The 18,145-nt window shown below is 45.1% G+C and overlaps 1 protein-coding gene across 3 annotated transcripts in view; it reads right to left on the reverse strand.

Moving 5' to 3' along the window:
- KIAA1549L (KIAA1549 like) overlaps positions 1-18,145 on the reverse strand; it is a gene marked incomplete at both ends in the record, with an annotated part of 282,138 nt that overhangs the window by 70,477 nt on the left and 193,516 nt on the right. For 2 of the 3 annotated variants that reach the window (XM_079929927.1, XM_079929926.1), the window contains 2 exons: positions 5,264-5,391; positions 12,548-12,738. In XM_079929927.1, coding sequence (XP_079786053.1) covers positions 5,264-5,391; positions 12,548-12,738 — 319 coding nt within the window. The remainder of the gene's footprint in view (positions 1-5,263; positions 5,392-12,547; positions 12,739-18,145) is intronic. The other variant, XM_079929928.1, reaches the window with a different exon arrangement.

The raw sequence follows: 18,145 nt of genomic DNA on the forward strand, positions 1-18,145 counted from the left end.
TTAGAGTGTAGTTTTGCTGGGCAATTCTTGCTTTCCTACCAGTATCTCCCACCAGACAACTCCTATGAAACCCAGCCTCCAATACGGCACCCAGTAATTCCTGCCTCCCGATATTCACAACCACATAGGATTAACCTGTGTAACAAAACAGGAAATTGCAGAAATGGCAATGTATCTCTTCCAAGGCTAGGTCGTAAAAAAGCATTGTTGCTTCCACCTTGCTCTCTCTTGGATCACTTCCCTCTAGGGAAAGTCAGCTGTCGTGTTATGCAAACACTCAAGGAGCCCTATGGAGACGTCCATGTGGCAAGAAACTGAGACTCCTGACAACAATAATGTGAGTGAGCCATCTTATGAGTGGGTTCTGCAGGCCCGGTGAGGCCTTTCAATGGCTACAGCCCAGGCCAATATCTTGACTGCAACCTCATGAGATACTCTGAACCCAGAGCCACCCAATTAAACCACTTCTGAATTCCTGACCCACAGATACTACGTGAGATAATAAATTTAGATTGTCATTTCGGTTCCTAGATGTTGGGGTAATTTGTTACACAGTGATAAGTAACCAATACACTTCCTAAACAATGCCCCTCCTCTGAGCTTCCACTCTTGTCCTCCTACCTCTAAAATACACACTCCACCAGCAGCCAGGATGGATTATCTTTTCAAAAGATAACCAGATCACAGCACTCCTCTGATCAGAACCCTCTGAAGGCTTCATCTCTCTCAGAATAAAATCCAGAGTCTTTACTGTGACCTACAAGGTCCTGTACCATGTGGCCCTGGCTACCTTGCTGAGCTCATTTCCCACTTCTTCCCTGAGCCTCTCTGCTCCAGCCACAATGGCCGCCTTGAACACAGCAGGCTTGTTCCCACCTCCAGGATTTTGCATTTGCTCTTTCCCCAGATCTTTACATGCCTAGTTCCTTCTTATTTTTCAAGTTGCAGCTTAAAAAAGACTTACCTTATCCACCAATCTAAAAAAAACTCACCTCATCACTCTGCTGTATTTTCTTCAATGCATTTATCACTATTGATTTGTTGTATTGATTTAATCAGCTCCCACCCCCTGCCACTAGAATAGAAGAGCTCCATTCTTTCCCATCTTTTTAAAGGCTCATGCCTTTGCAATTAGCAATGTCTCACATGCAGTTGGCTTTCAATAGGGATTTGCTGAATAAATGAATGAATAAAGGAATGACTAAAATTTCCTGACTTGGAAAAAGAGATGCTGTTAGTACTTGCAGAACAATTAAACATGTAAAAGTTAACCATTCCGAGGTTGAAGAGATGATACCTAGCATTCTTATTGCTTCTGGGTTGTGACACCCTTACTCCTCACCCCGTGGAGGGAAGGGGGGGAGCATAACTATAATGGGACAGGAAAAGAACACCCTAGAAACTGTATAAACTGCAGTTCCTTTCCACTATCTCTCAAAGTCATATTCAGATTTGCACAATAATTCCTCTAGGTTTAAGAGCAAAATAGTTATCCTCCCCGCAAAAGGACTGTATGGAAAAAATACATTAAAAGGCATTGCATTAAATATTAATACATTAAAATGTTATGTGAGTACAGCAGATTCGTGGGAATATTTAAAGCATAATTTATCCCTAAAGAAAAAAGCATCGGACAATGCTAAAGAAAAGGGCCACAGTGAAATTGAGGAAGTATCCTAGAACATCATCACATCATCACAGTAAATGCCACCAGGCATCCACCCTGTATCTATTTGTGTTTTATTTGCATTGCTGGTGTGAACTTCAGTATATTAGGCTGGAAAGGGAGATTTCATTTCTTTATGCTTGAACTGGCATGGGGAGAACCTTCCCATGTGAAGCAGAAAATGCTCTTAAAACATTTTCTTTTTGGGGAACCTTTATTAAAGCTCAAAGACAAATAATTTACAACTAGAATCACTGCCCTCTGGTGTTGCTTATCAAATAATAAGTGAGTCTTCATCTCACTGGCAAGGCAAAGAAAGAATAAACTGAAACTGTTTTTGAGCTAATATTTCTGACAAATCCTCAAGGGCCCCTACTAAGAAAGTAGTGATTCATCCTCCAAGCTCTCTGATGCTTGTCCTCCTCCTGTCCCACCTGCCCCACGACAACTAGGAGGCAAGGTGTGATTAGATTCTGAAACCTGGCGGTGAAATCTTGGTGTCTTAAAGGAAGGTGCACCCTTAAGGGTCTATGGCGGTCCTTTCTTCTAAATGACTGAAGGTACAAATACATAATATTCTCATCTTGAACTCATTGTTAACTCTTTCCTGGAAAACACTCTTTCTAAGGTGACATTGGTTTGGGTTCAGAAGTTTAAGTATCTGTATTTAGTTGAGAGAATGCCAAATTGTTTTGCTTTCAAAATCCTAGCTCTCGCATCTATCTTTCCCACTTATATTTAAACATTACCTACAGACCTACAGACTCTAAAACTGCCTGCAGTTATGGTAACTAACGAGGCCATTGTGCTATAAGGACCTCCCCCTCACCCACCCCCAGCCATGTTGCTAGTGGAATAGTGTCTTTTCCTTTTAAAGTTCTTATCTTCACAAAAAACTAGAAAATTAGAAGCTACATATGCAACAAACCTGGTGGAAAACAAGAAGAGTTTTAGAATGACAGCCTGGTACATGAACATTTATTAATTAACCTCAGTAACCCTAACCTCTAGAGTGGATACTAAGCCATAAAAACAACTTCTGATTATTCCGCACCAAGAGAATAATCTATTCTCAGAGGCTACATTCACACAATCAAGTACTTTTTGCTGACAATGTGATGGAACTGCACCTTTTAGTTTTTCCACAATTCCATTCAACGTTATTTCCTTCCTTTCTTCCTTCTCTCCCTCCCTCCTTCCTTCCCTTCTTCTTCTGTTCATCTTCTAATCCAATAAAATATGCTATTGATATTTTTGGTGAACTCTAACCTAGTTTTGTGATAAAGTGGGGCCCTGTGATTAAAAAAAAGGACAAGTGTAGGTTCCGCTGAAGGTCCAGTCTAGAATTCTGATGTGCTTCAGCGTCTGTTGAATTTTACATTAAATGAGTTGGTCCTCTTATTTCTATTTGAAATGTTCAAAGTGAAACTTCCTTGAACGAGAACGTTTGGTCAAAGAGAAGTGACCAAGTCTGAAAATTCACTGGGTTAACCTCTGGCAAAAATAAAATGCAATGAAGCACTGTAAACTTGGAGAAAGGATGCCTTTCTAATAAAACAAACACGTTAAAACCTCAGCCTGGTACAGTAATTGCATTTTATTCATGCACCCGGCTGTTGTTATTTCTGAACCTGATATTTAAATAATCAAAGTGACCTAAACAGAATGAGAAGGCAGGTAGAGAGGGTGGGAAAACAAGAACAGGAAGGTCAGTGGGAACATTTAGGGAAGTCAATGCCTCACCAGCTGGGTGGGGAGTGATGGGGTCTGAAACTGACCCCGCCCCCTCCTCTTCTACAGATTAAATGCAGGGCACGGGGAAAGGCATCATCTTGTCAGTGGGTATTTACTGACAGAGGAGTCTGTATATTGCATATTTTTAAGCAAGAAAAAGGGCACAGAACAGTGTGTACATTGATCCCATTGCACAAAATAAAATAAGGCAATACAACAAAAAACATGTGTTGATACATGTGAAGATACATGTGTGTTGTCATATGCATAGTAAAAAAGTCTGAGAGAGACACACACTGAGTTATTCAAGGCCATTTGAGGACTGGAGTGGGTGATGGGGTATCTGGGGGAGGATGGACTTTGACTCAACTTTATACATTTCCGGGAAGAATATAAAGGAAGGAGGGAAGGAGGGGTGTGATGGGAGTAGCGGGGGGCATCTCGGTTAAAGGCAATGGCAGTCACCGCAGTTGGTTAAAACAACCTTCCCCTATGGCTTCACTGCATTGCCTCTGGGTTGCCTCACTCCCTCTGACCACCTTCCTTAGCATCTCACTCTGGGAGGAAAGAGGAGAAAGTGGCTAAGTTCACATCTCCCTTTATAAGCCACAGCTCCTGTGGCCCGCTGTGAGCTGCCTTGGCAGACTTCCGACAGGCAGAATTTCTGGTGGTCCCGGGTAGGGTGATATTCCAGGAAAACCCCACAGGTCACACCCTGATTCCGGTGTGGAAAGCTCAATCTCTGTGTGGCATGGGGGGGATCAGGAAAAGAAAAAATGTAAGAATCAAATCAGTTTGACAGTTTAAAGAAATGCTTTATATAATGGTTGGAAATGGGAACAGGGACCACATTTTCCATGCAGAAGACAAATGCATTGTGCCATTCTTTCTTTTTTGGTCAGAAAAAAGAAAGAAGTAAGTGACGTTCGAAAACAAAAGAATATCCTGGCACTAGTTTCAAGGGAGAGTCCTGAACCACACTTCATCAGATTCCTGTACAAGAGAAGCACAGCTAACCAGAGCGCCAGATGGTTTGCCTTTTCGCCCAGCATTTCTGTAGGACTCCACCTACAGCCCTTTGATATCCAAAAGGAATTTTCCCTGATCTGAGTGGCAGCACTTTAGGAAGCCAGCATCACACACAGAAGGACCGAGTGGAGACGAGGCTCAGAACAAAAGTGGGATGAGGAGGAAGGAGGCTGCACATTGATGTATGAGATGTGAGATCTCCAGGTGGCGTCACAGCACACTAAGGCAGCGCCGACGGCTTGGAAATAATCCCCAACACCAACCTTTTATAGGTGCTGAAAAGGTCTGCACGAGGGAGAAACTAAACAGTTGAGTTTCCCTGGAGCATAAAGACAACCTCAGGCTGATTTTTATGATGAGAGATTTATTACTGTCTTGATTTTCCTGGGAGAGGTGGATGTGTAATATCTGGACTCACTGGCACAGACTGAAGCCCTGAAACTTATCAAGCGAGTCAGGGCAAGAAAATGAGGGGACTCTCCAAGACAAGCAGCGTTTCAGAAACCTGCCACCCTCGTGGACCTGGTGCTACAAATCAAGGCAATTCACCCCCAAATGAGAAGAATCTCTAAGCAAACATCAGCTCAATCTGCATAGGGTTTTTCTCAGGCCCTGCACAATTCCAGAAGCACAGAGGGCAGACGAAGTGAAACACAGTAATTCAGGCAAGGGCGTAAGGCACTACCTCAAGAGGTAGGTAGGACCTTTCCGGGACAGAGTAGAGAGAAGAGTGGGCGGTGGTCTGAAGCACACTGGTGTGCGAGCCTGTGCACGTGTGTGCGCGCACGTGTGCGCTGGGCTTGGGGGTGCTGCTTGGCAGGGAAGGCTTCTCACCATTTCTCTTCCATGCCTCCTCCTTTGTCACTTTCTGCTGTGCCATTACATTCTGGGGTGAGCGCCTCCCCGAGCTGGGCTTCCCTGATTCGTTGCTGATGACAGAGCCATTCTCACTGGGCGACCTGCTGGAGGTAACCATAGCAACAGGGAGACGGTAAGTTTCAACTAGAGCAGCCTCCTCTCAAGGTTATTTTATTCGCACAGTTTGTGTCTGCAGCCTTTCATTCTGGTTTTATCCACAAAGAAGACACGATACAGGAAAAGGAAAAAAACACACCCAACACACAGCATGGGTTAAGGACCTGGCTGTTGTGAAGTGTGTTTCCCAGTGCTGGGCTCCTCAGAGAAGTTCAGTGAGTGCAGCGCTCCATTCCCATCTCTTTTTCATGAACCCCCAGTGACCAGGGACAAGACAGTGATGGCGTTTGGAAGCGTGCCCTCTTTTTAAAACGCGGCACTTTGGATAGTGTTGCAGAGTGTCTGATTCACATGGCATCTTGAGGGACATGCATAAAACATGGTTCTCTTCGGCTGGTCTCTTTACAGAATATAGCTTGACTCCTAAAGATTAAGTCACTCAAGCTAACTGGCAACCACTTACATTTGAATCTACCCATTCGAGCTATTCATTCATTCAGGAAAGACTTTATGTGCACCTCCTCTGTGGATTTGTGTCAGGTATACAGGTATATAGCGATATGAAGACACCACCCAGGCGCTCCAAAAGCTCTCCACCACGAGCACCTACCATGCGCCAAGGACCGTGCTGAATGCTTCCAAACTGTTAATGCATCCTTATGACAACTCACTGACGTGGTGACTGTCACCTCTGTTAGCAAGTGAGGAATTTCAGGAGGCGAGGTGTTTTGTCCAGGACAGAGTTGGGAGTGGCGGATCAGCCCTGGAAGCCAGGGCTCCCCCTGCGGGTAGGAGCTTTCGCCACAGGCCAGCGCCCCTTCCCTTTCTGTCTCCTACAATGTCCCAGATGAGGCAGGCCTTACACAGGGCAAGCCACAGGGCCTTCTCGCCTTCCACTGGGGCCACTCACTGGTGTTCTGGAACCTGTGGGAAAATGGGCTCTTGGGAACCCCTGCTAAGGCTCATGCTCCTTGGATCACATCAGCCTGTGGGTGGGCTGAGCTAGAGACCCACTGCCTTCCCCCCTGTGGGAGACAATCAGGAAGCAGCTACGCAGAGGTTCACCAAATCCCTTGTTGTTCTGATGTCAATTGTCCAAATTCAGCACCTACTGGCATCTGGCCCCTACAATGGAAAATTGACTGGAATAAAATGCAGCCCTTTAGAAGACCTACATAGACATTTCTCCAGAGAAGACACACAGATGGCCAAGAGGCACATGAAAAGCTGCTCAACATCACTAATTATTAGAGAAATGCAAATCAGAACTACAATGAGGTATCACCTGACACCAGTTAGAATGGGCATCATCAAAAAATCTACAAACAATAAATGCTGGAGAGGATGTGGAGAAAAGGGAACCCTCTTGCACTGTTGGTGGGAATGTAAATTGATAGAGCCACTATGGAGAACAGTATGAAGGTTCCTTAAAAAACTAAACATAGAATTACCAGGTGACCCAGCAATCCCACTACTGGGCATATATCTAGAGAAAACCATAATTCAAAAAGACACATGCACCCCAGTGTTCACTGCAGCACTATTTACAATAGCCAGGACATGGAAACAACTTAAATGCCCATCGACAGACGAATGGATAAAGAAGATGTGGTACATATATACAATGGAGTATTACTCGGTCATAAAAAGGAACGAAATTGGGTCATTTGTAGAGATGTGGATGGAGACTGTCATACAGAGTGAACTAAGTCAGAAAGAGAAAAACAAATATCGTATATTAATGCATATATGTGGAATCTAGAAAAATGATACAGATGAACCGGTTTGCAGGGCAGAAATAGAGACACAGATGTAGAGAGCAAATGTATGGACACCAAGGGGGGAAAGCGGGGGGTGGGGGTGATGGGATGAATTGGGAGATTGGGATTGACATATATACACTAATATGTATGAAATAAGACAACTAATAAGGACCTGCTGTATAAAGAGATAAAATAAAATTCAAAAAAAAATGCAGCCCTTGACCCATAAGTAAGCAGCTTCTTAAGTGGAAGCTGCGTATCCTGGTGGATGCTCCTCTACCTCCTCCTCCCATCCCCCTCTCATCCTCTGGGAATTTGGGATTCTCAGTCCTGTACACTTTTGTGCACTTTAGCACCCTAAAAACCACGCACAATGAAAGTGCCCGCTCACAACCGTGGGATAAGGCAGAGTCAGCCACGAGCGTTCCACAGAGCACCGCTGGGGCCACGAGAGATGCTCCCCGCCAAGGACGCACAGACAAGCACGAGTCTGGGAGATGTCAATCACTATACTCCCTCTTTGGATATTCCTACGGCACATCAGCATATCAAAGGCTCTCATCAGTCCTGTCAGAAAGAGACTCATCTTGTTGTGTTTAATGCAGCACTTCCCCGTTTGTTTGGCCACAATCTCTTTCACCATAAAAGCAATACAAAGAACGTAGTTCAGGAAAATATGAATGAGGCATTAACTAGTTGATCACTGAGTGCTGGGTGTGCAGACACACACACACCTTTGGATCGTTTTCAGAACCTCACATTTGATGATCCCTACTCTTCCAACCGGCTTCCTTGGCACAACGAGGCTTTCACTGAGGTCCCGAAGGAAAGGCTCCTTGCAACCTACTTCACATGCACAAAACATTTAATGGTTTTTGTAGCGTTTGCGTACCCTTTCCCTCATTTGATCCTGAAACAATTTGCTCGCTATTACTCTGGCTCCGAGGAAAGGTATGAATGAACACATTTCTGTAGGGGAAAAAAAAAACCCATCTTGCTTTTATTCTTTGCATCAGCTTATAGATTTATGTTTACATGGACCTGTCAACTCAGAATTTCTGGTCAAAAACAGAGAGTGAGATCTACGTATGTGCGTGTGTGTGTGTGTCCACTCACGACAGTAACAAAAATGTCTTTGAAAGCAAGTGTCACCTGAGAGGTTGCAGTTTAAGTCTATTGAACTCAGCAGTCCCCGTTCTGAGTATGGGTGTACATGGATCCTGGAAGAACAATCTTGGGGGTGGGGATTAATCAACTGCTGAACAATCATGACCAATCCCTGCACTGAAATACCCATTGCGAATGGCTGGTGCTTCTCTATCCTTGCTCGTTAATCCCAGTCATGGAACAACAAAATAGCCATCGCCAAAAGCCTACACAAGGAAAAGGACCTGAAACATCATCTGGTTGTCTGCAATGGCTGAATCTTCATTTTTCCTTCAGTTTTAAAACAAATTTTTTAAAGATATCTTAATGACCACCAGATCACTGGCTTCCCCTATTTTTCACCTGCAAAACTTTTTGGACCATCTAACGGCCCCATTCTGAAGGGTTCTGCTCTAGCGGGAACGAGGAAACTGAAGTGGCAAGTTGGGGAAGCTAGAAACATAGATGCGTGATGGGCTTGCTCTTGGATGTGGCATCCTAAAATCTTCCCAAATGATCAGAGATTCCTGTGATCAACGGAACTTGAACAGAGGAGATGTTTCTCCCACAGCTATGGCAAGGATATAGCCAGTCTTTAATAAAAGTCTATTGTTATGGTAAAATTATGAAGCAGATGGAGAAATCATTCAATAGGGTAGGCATTGTTTTCTTTATTTGTATTTGTTTCATAAGCTAATATTTCTTAATAAAAATCTGAGGTTAAGTATTTAAAGTTGATTAGCAAGAATAGACTCCTTGCAAATTCAAGAAACAAAATAACAATTTTTTTTTTTTTTTTTTTTTTGCGGTCTGCGGGCCTCTCACTGTTGTGGCCTCTCCCGTTGCGGAGCACGGGCTCCGGGCGCGCAGGCTCAGCGGCCATGGCTCACGGGCCCAGCCGCTCCACAGCATGTGGGATCTTCCCGGACCGGGGCACAAACCCATGTCCCCTGCAGTGGCAGGTGGACTCTCAACCACTGCGCCACCAGGGAAGCCCCCTAAAACAATTTTTTTTAAAGAAATCTTTGCACAATTTAAACCACTCAACTAGAATGGGTGGAAAAGTTTCTATTCTTCCTGGCAGTGCAGTGCTATGTTCATATTCTAATTTTAGTAATTCTATTTATTTCTTTTCAGTGTCCTCTAAATAGGTGATAAACTGTTAGCATGCCTTTATGGTAGTACTTGGCAAAGATCATAATGAGAATAACTACTATAGATAATACTACTTGCCAGTCAACTCAGATAAATCATCCATTGCTTCTCTGTATGTTTCAACTTCATGCTGGGGTGGACTGTTGCAGTTAAGGTCCCAATTTGTTCACACCTCCCAGTAACCAAGCTTAGGGTAGTCCCCTCCCACACTGACTCTGGACTTGACTATGTGTTTTGCTTTGGCCAACAGGACAGTAGCAAACATGATAAGAGCAGAGACTTGAAGCCTGTTTGGGGCTTCTTTTCTTACTGCTCTTGGAACCCTGTAACCACCTTGTGAGAAAGTCAGTGCTAGCCTGCTAGAGGGTTCAAGACCACATGTCAAGAGGTCCCAGTTACCTGGCCACCCCAGACAAGGCTGTCATCAACAAGCCAGCCCAGCAGGCCTTCCACCTGACTAAAGATGCATGAGTGAGCCCAGCTGAGATCAGCCAAGCCTAGCTCAGACTAGAAGAACCACCCAGCTGAGCTCAGCCTAAACTGCGGACCCACCAAAAATCATGAGCTAAAGAAATGGTTGTTGTTTTAAGCTGATAAGCTTTAGAGTGGTTTGTTAGAGGGCAACAGATAATTAATCCACATGCCCTCAACATTCTTTCCCACACAAGCTGAAATCCATCCCTGTTTCTCTGTACCTCTTTCTTAAGTACCAAGATCTCCTAGAGAAAAGCACAGAGCCTTGCTGCTTGACTCCAATGCAAAATTTATATATTTGATACAAACAATCCTTCCTTCTCCTGCAAAGACTCCCCTCTCTTGGCTTCTCAGATTCCACTGTTGCTTCGCTCTCCTTGTGCCTTTCTTACTGACGCTTTTCAGACTCTTTTGCTGATCCATCTTCATTATCTGGACCTCTAATCATTGCAATGTCCCAGGGGTCAGTTCTTTGATTTCTTCTCTAGCTACACTCTCCTAGGTGCCCATCTAGTCTCAGAGCTTTTTATAACCAAACGCTGACAGCTCCTACATTTATATTTCTACTCTGGACCTCTCCTCTGAACTCCAGACTCATATGGTTAACGGAGCTCTCAACATCTCCACTTGCACGTCTCATGAGCATCTCAAACTTAACATACCCACATCCATACTCTTGATTGTCCCCTACGAACTTCTCCTCCAGTCCTCCCCAGCACAATAAATGGCAAATTCATCCCTCTCTATTTCCATACCCCACAACAATCTATCAGCAAATCTTGTCAGCCCTTCCTTCTAAACATCTCTAGAACCCAATCACTTCTTCCACTCTTGCAATAGCTTCCTAATGGGTCTCTCTGCTTCTATTCTGCTTCTCTACAGTCTACTTCCACATGGCAGCCATAGTGAACCTTTAAAATTGCAAGTCACATCCCATCACTGTTCCTCTCAAAACCTTCCAATGACTTCTGATCTTTATTCACAACAAAATCTCAAGTCCTGACTTTGGTCTATAAAGCCTGACATGCTCAACCTCAGGCAGCTCCTCTGGCCCACCTGCTACCACTTCCCCCCTTGTTCATATCAGCCTCTTTGGCCTTCGTGCTCTTCCTTAAGCAAGTCAAGAAGTTCCCTCCCCTGGGCTTTGTATACACTGTTCCATCTGCTTGGAAAGGTTTTTCTGCAAGATAATCTCAAGGCTCACACATCATTTCAATCAGGTCTTCCTCAAATGTCACTTTATCAGAGAGGCCTTCCCCAACTTCCTGCTAAAATAGCCTCACGTTCCCCTCTCCAACTCTGCATTCCCTTACCATGCTTTGGTTTTCTTCTTTGTACTCATCACTGCCCAACCTACTATATTTCTATTTCTCTATTTGTTTATTATCTATCTCTCCCTACCAAACTGTAAGCACCACAGGAGTAGGAACTTTATCTTGTTTACTGCAGTATCCCTAGTGCCTAGTAGACAGCAAGCAGTCGATAAATATGTTAGGTGAAGGGAGGGAAGGAGGGAGAGAGGATGTAGCTTTTCCAGCCGCCACTGTGGCCCCAGGTAAGGTTGGCAATGGGAGCTGGTTCAGCCAGACAACAGGGCTGGCCAGAGAGTTCATTACCTCTTTGTGAGCCTATTGCAAAGTCCTAACAGGCTCCTGCCCTCCAGCCTAACCTCTCCCATCTATCATCCACATTGCCGCTGGAGTACTCTTTCTAAGATACAGGCTGGACATCACTGTCTCCCTGAAGAACTTTCAGTGCCTTACCAATGCCTAGAGAATAAAGGTCAAACTCCTTAGGCTGGCAGTTAAGACTCTCCACAGTTTTCATCTATCTTCTGGTTTCATCTTTCTCTATAACCCAAACACTGTGAGCTCTAACCCCAGCGACACTCATTATTAAGTGAGCATGGATGTCCGTATCTCTCCTGGCTCTGCCAGCCTGGATGCCTTTATCTCTTCCCCCCTATGGGCATCCCACTTGCCCTTCAAGGCTTGGCTACAACATAACCTCCTCCACGACGTTTTCCCTCAACAGAATTAAATTCTTCCTCCTCTCTTTTCCCCAGGACTTGGTTCAGACTCCACTGTGGGCACCCGCCCATCACGTTTGGTATTTCAGCAATTTCCTTCTGTCTTTCCATCAGGAGATGCTCGGGGTCAGGAATCAATCTTAAACCTTTTTGTAGTCCTCCCAATGCCTGTCAAAGTGCTCTGTAAAAGCTCAATAAATGGTTTTTGAACTAAAATCATAAGCTATAGAGAAATTGCCAGATAAAATACAACTATCCTGAACCAAAGGCACTGCTCTTGAGATAAATTAAAAATATAAGTGTGACATCAGTGCCAAAGTTGTTATAACAAATCTAAGAGCTAAACCTCTTCCGTTGGGGTTGATCAGGCATCTAAAACCTTACAACGAGTGGCTCATGAGAAGCAGGTATTGTGATTCTTATCGTCTCCCTTAGTCTCCTTCTCAAATATTCAAAACAAGCACGAAGGGGAATTTTTAAAGAGAACAGAGGAATTAACTTGAGGGCTTCAGCTGTTCTCCCCATCCATGATTTCTCTTGCTGACACAGAGAGGCAGAAGCTGGCCCCATGCCTACCTCTTTCTGGTTTCGATGGATTTGGCCGTCTTGATAGTACTTCCATCCTGAGGGGCATCCCTTTCCTGAGAGGCAGGAACATCTCTAACGGGCAGTGGGAGGACCACCGTTTCCTGAGTCACGGGGATGACCTCTTCGTCCACCCCTTGCTGGCCCAGGTGCTGCTTGGCATAATCAAAGCCCTGCACAGGCTGCAAAGAGGAAACAGATTTGCAGTCACGTTTCTGGCAAAGCAAGACGCTCACAGCAGCTTTAAGAGAAGACAGGTGGGAAAGTGCACGTGCTGGGACCATACTTAGCTTTCTGAGGAACAAGAGTTAACAGAAATCTCCATCATAATTTCTGTCTCTGCAAAATCAAAATCCGTGTTAATTCCACCTATAGCTCCAGAATCTCTATAGCTAAGACTCAGAAAAATGACGAGTATAAACAAGATGCAAATACGTGTGTGAGGACAAATACTTTCAAGGATTTTAGACCACTTGTTTTAAGTCACAGGATACTGCTAATTAGAAGCTCTTAATTGCTACATTAAACAGGTCCCGCATCTTCTCCTACCTAGGAATATTTTGTCATCCCTTAAAGCCTGTTTAATAGCAGGTGTGTGGCCTTGCCAAGTCACTTGAACTCCGAACCTCAGCTGTCTCATCTGAGAAATGAGGATAATCCTATCTGCTTTACCTCCACCACCCTTGAGTATGAAAGGGGATCACAGATCTGAAAACAGAGGGAGGAAATGTGCTACCACAGGCGAGGCAGCACAATTATTAATAATAAAATGGAATCTATGGAATCACTCTTTAATCCAGACCTCTCCCTTAAGCAGGCTGGCTCTCCTATAATTCATCACTGAAAAATTAGCAAGGCTTTTGTTGTACAATGTCTGAAATCCCAAGTGAATAGGGCAGCTGTGAGCAAAACCCAACAGACATTTATTAGTGGGGTAATGAAAAAACCAAGAAGCATATTTAAACAATTCCTGCGAGTGTCTCTATTCTGCTTGACACCCCAAAACAGCACAACACAGATCTGAGGCAGGACGATGGGGAGGTTAAGGTCAGCAGCTCCGAAAGCAGACAGCCTGGATTCAAATCCTGGCTCTGACATGTATTAGCTGGGTGACCTTGGGCAAGTTACTGAAATTCTCTGCACATGTTTCCTCACCTGTAAAATGGAGAGAATAACAGCGTAAGCAGGATCAAACGTGTATGTCTGTGAGCGTGATATTTAACTACCCTCAAAGGGAGGCTGTGTAGATTACATAAGTAAATTCAAGTCCAGCATTTAGCTAAGTACCTGACACACAGCAAATGCTCAATCAATATTAGTTAATACTGCTTTCCTGCCTACTAAATCATAGGCCAGGTGAAATGGACATCAGTGGATTCTCCTTAAGAAAATTTGGGATGAAACTTCTATTGTTTGGGTTCTATCAGCACTTGATATGCTCAGAAGTTCCTCTTTCAGCAGGTAACTTAGCTAAGAATTGTAACAGGAAGGCTCCAGCCAGATTTAATGGTCTAAGACCCTGGCCCAACCCATCAAATAGTGTCTCAGAATAGGATGGAGTTTTCTTGCTAAATCCAGCAAAGCTTCCTTATTTCAAGCTGTCTGTAGTATAGCCACGGACAGTTCCCTGGATAAATCACTCTGGGAGGTGTGGCCACTGGTCCCTCTTCTCTGAGACACTCACACTCTGACCCACGTGGTAACCACTAAAATTCTATGCTAAGATCTGGGAATGTGCTTCTGAAATAGTGTTTGTTCATTTCCCTCCCCTCCCTTGGTGGTACATGAAATACAAAGGAGCCTTCAGAGGATGTGCTGATGTTCCCAGAATACTGACTCACCTGCTTCTCCTACAAACAACTGATCACCAATTGAACTCAACTGAAATGTTTCTGGAAGCTGACCTTTTCTCTCCAGGTCCACTGTTGTACGGACCCTGCCCTGGTCTTGTTACTTCCATTCTGCTCCTTTCCAGGCCCACCCTTGACAAGCCTCCAAAGTTACCTCCCTTAGAACCATGTCAGGTCATCATCACTACCTCATGAAAAACACTCCATGGCACCCAAACCCTTTGGCAAGGCACCCAAGACCCTTCACATTCTGTCTGAACCCATGTGCCCAGCCTCATCTCCTGTTGGTCCCTTTTATGCCATACCCCCATCCTCCCATTATCCTATTCAGTTTTGCTCCAACTCTAGTTATTGAGCACTGGCTTGTGTCAGGGACCGCGCTTGGTGCTGGAAACATAAAGGTGAGTAATAACTGGCCCCCTACCCTCAAGGAGCTCACAGTTTCAGCTTCACTTGATATTACTGGTACAGTATCGAATACGTTGCATAAATTATGTCATTTCATCCTCACTGTAGTTCAAGGAGGTAGGTATTGTTATGGTTCCCCATTTTAAAGATGAAGAAACTGAGGTTGAAAGGTTCAGCAGCTTCCCCAGGCTCACACAGCTGGTCTATGGTAGAGCCGGGATTTGAACCCAGTACTATATGGCCCAGAGCCAGAACACCCAACCACTGCTTGATGGTTCTTCCCACGGCCTCTCCTCTCCTTCTGAAGCCTGCCATCTTGGTTGGGCATCTTCTACCACACTTGGCCTGGCTCCTGTGTTGAGCCTCCTGGCCTGTATGTGAGGTACTGGGAGTCTGCACTGGCGGCTAAGATGACCTGAGAACCTAGTGAGGAAGACGAGCTAGCTCTGGCTTGCCCCCCTCATCCTCACTCTCTCTGAACTTGGCCTCTCACCCTTCACACTGGGCTGAAGTTGCCCGCTAGATACTTCAGGAGACTGGGTTGACGGTGGGTGAGCAGGGAGACATTAAGGAATAACAAGCTTAAAAGGCGGCCCTTGTTATTAGGTTAATAAGAACAATCCCTGTGCATGTTCAGTACTTACAGCCTGCAAAACACAGACACCTCACTTGATTCTCACAACAACCACATGGGGAAAGCAGGGCAAACAGCACAGTCTTCACTTTATAGGTAAGAAAACAAAAGCTCAGAGAGGTTCGGTGACTTGGCCAAGATCACACAGCTAAGTGGTGAAAGACTCAAGACTAGTACCTTACTCTTCTGACTGACAGGATAGTGGTCTTTCAGCCTCCAACTTGAAAATCACCTGAGGTTAACTAACTGCCCACGGGACACACACTAGTGACCCCTAACACCGTTAATACAACATCATGAAACATTTACAGTTGCTTTAATGAGTTTTGTAAAATTATCAAATCAAAATAATCTCCAACAATTTCAAAGGTAAACATGTTACCCAGATCTTCTAAGAAGAAAGCATGTGTAATAATAAACATCAACTTATATATAATATTTATTCTGTACCAGGTACACTCAAAGTAATGCACATAACTCAATCCTCACAACAACCTGTAAGTGAATACTGTTATCACCCCCATTTCACAGATGGGAAAATTGAGGCACAAAGAGGTTAAGTATGGTCATATAGATAATATGTGAGAAACAGGAGACAGCTGGGCATCTTTAGGGGGTGACTAAAGCAGACCCATCCCAAGCAGAAGGTCATGCCAACCAGTGCAGGCCCTCCAAGCTCACTCTGCACCTGGATATGGCCCTAACAACTTTCTCTTAAGGTGGCCTGTTCCAGGGGATCATGTTCTCTTCAGTTGAAGGGAAAACCTGGGGAAAGGCTATGAATCCAATGACAAAGAGGAGGGAAAAGTGAACTAGGAAGAAAGGAGGCGATAAAGGCATGATGCCTGGCCCTCCTCCTGCGCTGATCATTTTCTCAACCTTCTACCTGCCGAAGCCCGGATGACAGCAATGGTAATAGGGTTACATCTGTGGTACCTTGTCTCTGCAGAAGGGTGTGGGCGTGCACGGCTGGGTCTTGGCTCCCGGGACAGCCACACTCACCTCCTCTTAGGATGTTAAGTCTATTAGTGGGGCTCAGCAAGGATCCCCAGCCATGTCCTCTGGCACTGCAGCCCGCATCCTTACAGGCACAGTGGTGTCCCTGGAGACTAGGAGACCACCCTCCCGGTCTCTGGATTGGTGGCGAAAGCTAACTTTTTCATCCCGCCTGGTCCCTTGGCGTTCAATGAATTCTGCTCACACACAACGGTTCTGAGAAGTGATGCAGGCGGCTCTCTCCTCTTGCAAACACTGCAGTGCCCCTGGGTTGCAACGGGCAGGACTGCGGTAAGAACAGGCAGTTCCACCCCGCTGGTTTCCCGTGATAAAAGGGCTTTGGAAATCAAGTGCGTAGCCCAGTCTCATTGAGGGAGAAAACAACCACCATCAACCCACACAAGTGAACTCAATCATCTCATGGAACATAAATTTGCTTGATTTTCCACAGCAGCCGGGTATCTGTTGCAGCACAATGCACCAGGAAGGGACATAAAAGGGGCTATGAAAACCCACACACATGAATCTGTTCCAGCCTCAGACAGCTTTCCAGCCAGAAGATATGCTGAAATCATGTGCTGCCCAACTCATCTCGGCAAATTAGTAAAATTTTGGCTTCATCTAGCACACAAAGATGGCATTTACAACCTCAGTATGGCATGTTTTGCATTCCTGGACTCAGCTGCAATTAGATTCTGGTAATTACTGTTATGTCTGCAAGGCTCAGATTATAACCAAGCTAAGATGGAAATGAAATACCCCTTCTTGGAATACTTTCATTTTTCACTGCTTGGGTAATTACCAACATCGTGCTGCGTCCGCGCAGCGGGTGGCTTTATGTCAACAGACACGGAACGACATGCTTTGGGGTTGGGCTCCTCACTAGACAGTGTCTCAGCAAGCCGCAGCTTCTCAACAGGTGATTCGGTTTAACAAACAATCAAATTCATTTGATTTCTTTTGCTGAAGCAAGGTATGATCATCCAGGAAGAACTAGACATGCCTGACTCCCAGCAAGGACGATCACGACGTCATGCATCCCAGTGGATGTGAAATTCCATTCGCTGTTTCATTCCTGCACAGGTAGACAAAGCTCAGATGTTCAGGGCTGGAAGAGGATCCTACCCACCAAATCTCAGAGCTCAGGAAGGGGTATAAAGTAGACACAGCCCAAAGACTCGGATATGGGCCTGAGTACCTCCCCCACTGCTGTGGAGTAAGTCCCACAGTCTCTCTTTCCTTTGGGTTTCTCTGCAGTAAAATGAAAATCATAAATGCTGCCCTGACTATAACCTACCTCACAGGGCTACTGTGATGCGCAAACAAGGTGACAGACCTAGGATAGCCCAGGATATTGTAAGGCATTATTTAAACACTGGGTATTACAGGTTATTATAGCCCCTTCGGGGACTATTGTGAAGGGAGCTACATGACTGGAGAATTAGCCTTTGGAATTTCCTCAGTTCATTCCCCTTCCAGTCACTGGAGATGGGTGGTATGGCCCTATGGAGGCTGTGGAAAGCGGCCGGGGCTCCCGGCCGGCCCTCAGGGGAGCCACTGAACTGGGGGTTGATGGCTGCCCGGCCAAGCATCTGTAGCTCGCCCGTCATGCAGCCTTTGAAGATCAGCCACTCCGGCCAGCGGAAGAAGGAAAATTTTGAGGGTCTGATGTGCCCCAAAGGGCCCTGAGTTAGGAGCCAA

The sequence above is a fragment of the Stenella coeruleoalba genome, assembly GCF_951394435.1.
Source record: "Stenella coeruleoalba genome assembly, chromosome: 8".
NCBI classification, from domain to species: Eukaryota; Metazoa; Chordata; class Mammalia; order Artiodactyla; family Delphinidae; genus Stenella; species Stenella coeruleoalba.